General features: G+C 40.4%; 1 protein-coding gene across 1 annotated transcript; it reads right to left on the reverse strand.

The window, feature by feature from the left end:
• Positions 1 to 258: 258 nt before the first annotated feature.
• Positions 259 to 5112, reverse strand: LOC140226957 (large ribosomal subunit protein mL63-like). Its single transcript, XM_072307391.1, has 3 exons — positions 4960 to 5112; positions 2518 to 2629; positions 259 to 1651 (listed from the first exon to the last, which is right to left on the reverse strand). The coding sequence occupies exons 1-3, from the start codon at positions 5028 to 5030 to the stop codon at positions 1508 to 1510; spliced, it is 327 nt and encodes a 108-aa protein (XP_072163492.1). The 5' UTR covers positions 5031 to 5112; the 3' UTR covers positions 259 to 1507.
• Positions 5113 to 5841: the final 729 nt, after the last annotated feature.

Raw genomic sequence — 5841 nt, forward strand, 5'->3', positions numbered from 1 at the left:
TTGCAGTATACACATTACTACATGTGGTACTACAATGGGCTACATCAGTACATGTGTATGTATATGTACATGTATAAAGCATTGAGTCTCCCATATCCGGCCAAATCCCTTATCCGGATGAGCCCCGGTCCCGACTGGTCCGGATACAAGAGGTTCAACTGTACTATAAAACCAGAAATGTTTGTGTGCATTTTAATTTTGCAAATTTCATGAGAGACAAGATTCACAAAATCAAAATGCATGCAAAAGTTCTGATCTACACTATTTGCATTGAATACCAGTTGCAATTTGCCAAAAATTTCATGCCATGAAAAAGGCCATCAGTTACAATTTGCAAAAAATTCATGCAATGAAAAGTATCTTGCTCATCTCATGTTGTCAGCTTTGATTTTACCAAGAATTTGTCCCGAGATAGAGAAATGCTCTAATTCATTTTCGGTATCTTTCACTTGGACAATGCATCAGTCAATATTACTGTATTACCATTGCTATGGCAGGCAGCAAAAAATATACACAATGAAAGTGACATGTGTTTGTAGGTCTTTTACTCCACAATTTGTATCAGACATTCACTCTGTATTTTTCAAAATATCCCACATGTTGTAGACCAACCCTGCTTCATATCTTGCAATCCTTGCCCCATATATCACATTGTATCACATTGGCAAGATGCACCCTGAACTCAATTAACCAAATGCATGCAAGCACAGAGCTGTTGTCTTACATTGACAGGTGAGAGGGGCTGGAACCCTAGCTTTTTGCATAGCAATAATGATAAAATGACTTTGCTTGCCATCAATCTCCAACACAGAACTGGGTCCAACTTCACAGAGTTTTCACAAAGTTTTCAGCTGTTGTCAGTTACAGGTAAAGTTCTGTGTGCTGTTTATTCAGTCTTGGGGGCCCTGTGATCTATGTGACATGACTAACAGCTTGAGGTGCATGTGCTGAACCCTTTTAGAGTTTAAGAATAACATAATCATGTGTACACTACTGATGGACACGTCAAAATGGGACTGATCACATTTTACCATAATAGATGATGGTTTCAACATACATGTACTCTGTATACTGCTCTGAAATCACAACATGCAACTACGGAAATGAACTGAGTGTTTTCTAGGCGGGATCAATGAACAGTTCACAGTCAGCTCAATCTTGTCCTCAGCTCTTTCAACACTTTCACATGTAATGGATATAGGTGGTGCACATGTGATATTCTGACCACACCTACATCTACAATGGAAAAATAAACCTTATGTATGTCAATGAGCACCTACCACTAGACAAAACTGGCAGCCACATGGCTGGGGATGCTATGAGAAGAATACTGCCTCTCCTGTGTACATGTTCTTTACAAAATGCCTGATTATATCAACATTAGTCGGAGTCCGATGTCACGGAGGAGGCATCACGTCTGCCACAGTTCCCAACTCCTGTCCGTCCCAAAGTCATTTCAATCTGCGGATGCAGTCCATATCACAATGCTTCACCCAACATCCAAGCCTCACTCCCACTTCCGGGATATCCTGAGGTGGGAGAAGTGGTCGTCCATGTACCGGTGTGGCGGGACCTTCTTGAATCGCAAGTTGGTGAGAAACTGCTTCTTCTCCTCGACTGCCCTCTCCTTGGCATGACCGAATTCCTCTTCCTGATCAGAGGAGAAAAAAAAAATCAGAACAATAACATGATTCACTGGGTTTCACTTTAGCCTCATAAAACAAATATCACACCTTTGACATGTCCTCATGTAGTAACTCTCCACTGTACGCTGTGCTAAGCAATTCACATGAGAAAAAAAAATATCACACTGGACATCCTCTTTATGAACAAAAATAAACATATGTATTATTTGAATGTTCATAAAGAAAGAAAAATACACACATGACTTGGTAACTATTTAGAAAAGTTTTGACAAGAGACTTTAGTAAGTGTGCCCAAATGAGGAATATACAGTATAAAACAATGTGGTGGAGCCTGATCAAGCAGCCCACTCCTATTCCTGCCATGATCTAGATCAATTTATTGTCAGCAAGTGGTTTAGCTCCTTTACTCTACAATTTGGGCAAGTTTATCAATGAAGACTATGAACATCAAAGGTATAATACAAATCTTTCAGACAAAGAAAGTGGCAAAGGAGATAAAGTTCATTCTAACAAGAGACAAGTTGCTGGTGTTTTAGGTCGTAGATGTGGGAATGGTACAGGGTGTTCTTCAAGTTTACTGGAGCTCCATCTACATCCAACCATGCCCTTTATATGTCAAGTTCTTCACAAGACAGCAGGTTGATATAGAAAAATCAGGTCCAATATTATCCAATCATGACACAAGACAATACACATGTAATAAATTACATGAAAGAGGGGGTAAATAGGTAAAGGAATATGTGCTCTATATTTCACTTCAACAAAATCAGTATTTTAGCCACCATTTAATCCATGGTAATACCAAAAAGCCAACTAAGATTGCGTCTTTGTTTTCCTTGGCAGTAAAATGTGTAGTTCGTATCATACTTACGGGAGTTAGGAAGGGTCTGCTAAGGTGTCTTGCATTCTCCTCCTCAATGGCCAACCTCTTTTCCATATTCCTTATCATATACCTTGTGATGGGTCTGAATCGTCGATACTTGCTGTATAATAAGTGAATGAAATGTGCATGGTGAGAATGAAATTAATATCATCACCACTACGAGATCATCAGTCTGCTTTCCTTCACCTTTAAAGAAATCTTGACTCAATTTCTACATTTTATTAAGTGTTACAATCTTTAAAAGAATATATAATCTAGTTACTTTGTTTATTGAGCTTGAAAGATCAAGCACAATGGGAATAGAAATATGAACATGAACTCCTCTTGTGTCTGTCCTGTTAAAAAGAAAGCAAAATTGTGAAATAGGCACCACCATAAGGTGCCGGTAGTGTGTGCATCTGTGCGAAAGCTATCAAGGTTAAGCAGTGTAGAGGGTTGACCGAAAGATCGGTCTGTATCTGTCCGTCGGGGAATGTTCCGCGGAGACTGCGTCTGGCTTCACGGATCCCCTCCGTATACAGACCGAAGTCAATGATTGCGGCTCCTGTGTGGAGCAGTCGCGCACAGATCAAATGTTACAATAAACCAAATTTCAGACAGCTTTTTTACATTCAAACAAGTTTGACATGACATGACACATTATGCAGCAATATTTGGGAAACATTTCTCACATTGTGCAATCGAAATACTCACATAAACTCAGTTATAACGCAGAAATTTTATCGATATTGCAACATCGCCGTTCGCAAGCTGTAAGTCGCCATTTTGAATCTGTAAGCCAATCACATGCGAGGTACGTGTTTTAGTAAAACAAACACGTAGAAACTACCTCGCATGTGATTGGCTAATAGATTCATAGTGTATGTTTCTGCAGTTTGAACGTGACGACGCGACAGGCTGTGTTTTACGTTGAAAATTCTATTAAAATGTTGGATTACTCATTAATCTGGTGAGTGTAATGTATTCTTAAAAAGCTAATTTCACTATACAAGCTTAAATTTGCCGACCTAGGGCCGTGAATTAGTTGCAATCGAGAAGGGTGAGGTACCTCACCCAATTTTCCATAGAGACAGTGGTTAAGAACATCCACACAGCAATGGGTACTGCAACCTTCCGTCTGTCTACGGAGGACAGCGTTAATGGCAAAATATAAAAAGAGTCCTCTGGACAGACGGATCTTTCTGTCTATGTAGAGGGGTAAAGTAAATTTGTGGGGGGACATTACGAAGTCTTTCTGATAATTAAAGGAAGAAGGAAAGGAAGATAGAAGAAAAGAAAAAAGAAGAAGGAAAGAAGGATGGAAAATAAAGAAAGACAAAGTGAAATAAGGAAATATGAAATGAACTGACAGAAATTAAAGGGCAGATGTCCACAAATACTTGCTCTGCTGTGGAAATCGGCCTTGCTATTTTAGGTACTGAATCAATCATGTGTATCACTTCGGTAAACGCCCTTTGGTGGGGTCACATTCATGAGTATCAACTACATTTGTATCATACTGTGCAAGAAAGTCCCACCGCTGTGCATTGTCAATGCAAAAACAGCGGTCGATCTCAATAAGGAGCGGCACTGCGGGGAGCTGAAACGAGGCCACGCAAGTTTGACGGCGATATTTTTGCACTGAAACTTCGAACTGAAAAGGGAACGGCATTTGATAGTGCTGGATTTTCTCAATCATCACATAGTAGGTCAAGTTTTTACGTGAATTTCAGTGTTAAATATTCTTATCAAGCAAATAAACATTAGGTGGTCGATGAGTAGTAGGTCCAACCATACTTACATGTAGTAGTAGGTGCAGGTGTATTAAATCAAATTTAAATTTAAATTTAGGACATAGGAGCAGAGCAGTAACAATTGAAGTACAATGTGTATACCTGGTGCCAGTAGTTTGCAGAGACTCCAACTCTCCCGTTTTCGACGGGAGATCTCCCGCCGAAAGCCCATTTTTGCAAAATCTCCCGTTCTCCCGCTTGAGATTTGATTTCTCCCGCCCTGGCTCTGTGTCTCCCGGTGGAAAGGATTTCTTACTTATTGCTAACGTATGTTGAAAAAATAAGCCTTAGATAGCACCAGAGAACATCTAGAACCCTAGGAACTTCGCGGTTCGCACACATCTAGACCGGGTCTAACGTTACTTGGGAGTCTCCCGTTTGCTAGGGGTTTCGGGCGGGAGAATCTCCAGATCAGAAGGTGCTTGGGGTTGGAGTCTCTGAGTTTGCAAGACATTATACTTATTAAATTACTTGTATTTACTTGTTATCTAATTAGGACATTAAGTGCATGAAGTGCATGAACAATTATTTAATCTTATTCAGACTACTATATTTGAGGATTACTAACAGCGTTTCTCATGTATGGGACTACAGTTTCCATGGTTGACTATTTTTGCCATAAATAACTTCACACAATACGGTTTATATTGATATTTACCCAGCCCACTGAAGTCCCGGGACCTTGGCACTGCGGAATCTATGTCCATAGAGAATTCTTGTCAGCCACATATTTCGCAAATTTACGATTCAGCAACTTCAGTCGCTTTCCATGTGCCCAAAATGATGAGACCTTTGAATGATGAGACCTTTGGCCTTCGGTAGACTGGGAACCCCCAAGGTAGGCACTTAAGAGGCGAGAATGCTCTGCGGGAAGTAGTTTCACCAAAGGTCACAGACATTAATTATTCATGAGCTGGCGCGGAGACTGCCGAAGCCTTATTGAATATGTATGAGGTGGGAGATTCCCTTTCCCCTGCGTTGTAAACGTACACCACCGAGTGAACGTCATGTAAACACATATCGCTTTCACAGTTGCAGCAGTGTGTGTGTGTGTGTGTGTGTGTGTGTGCGTGTGTGTGTGTGTGTGTGTGTGTGTCCGTCTGTCTGTCACTCACTCGAGGAATGTCCATCGACGATTCACCCTTGTTGACATCCCACAGACTCTGTACAAACATGGTTTGACGATGAGTTTGATCGTCATTGTGGTAAGGGGTGTCAAGATTTCTTCAAATAAATACTTTTAGTAACGTTAGGGCCTAACGTTAGTTGTTATTCTTTTTTTTGGGGGGGGGGTGGGTAAAATGGGCTAGATCAGAAAACACAGAAAAGTACACTCAATGAAATCAGTCATTCTTGGAAGTTCTAATTGATTCGAAGTTCATCTCAATCAACCGTTAAAAATGACAAAAAGTGCACTTCTAATGCCTATGCGAATATTACGTAAAACGAGGCGACAGTAGAGTATGGTGAGGCGACAGTAGAGTGCGGTTTGATCATATTGGTGAATTTACCGATGAACTTGAATTTTTAGCATTAATTA

This window comes from Diadema setosum, chromosome 4 (genome assembly GCF_964275005.1).
Source record: "Diadema setosum chromosome 4, eeDiaSeto1, whole genome shotgun sequence".
NCBI lineage: Eukaryota > Metazoa > Echinodermata > Echinoidea > Diadematoida > Diadematidae > Diadema > Diadema setosum.

Bases quoted from the DNA above. Each gene is read 5' to 3' on its own strand.
- LOC140226957 (XM_072307391.1), bottom strand. From the start codon at position 5,030: ATGTGGCTGACAAGAATTCTCTATGGACATAGATTCCGCAGTGCCAAG. The intron at 2,630-4,959 runs GTAAATATCAAT...CTTATTATACAG, and splicing joins CCGGGACTTCAGTGGGCTGG to CAAGTATCGACGATTCAGAC. The intron at 1,652-2,517 runs GTAAGTATGATA...TCCTCTGATCAG, and splicing joins GCAGACCCTTCCTAACTCCC to GAAGAGGAATTCGGTCATGC.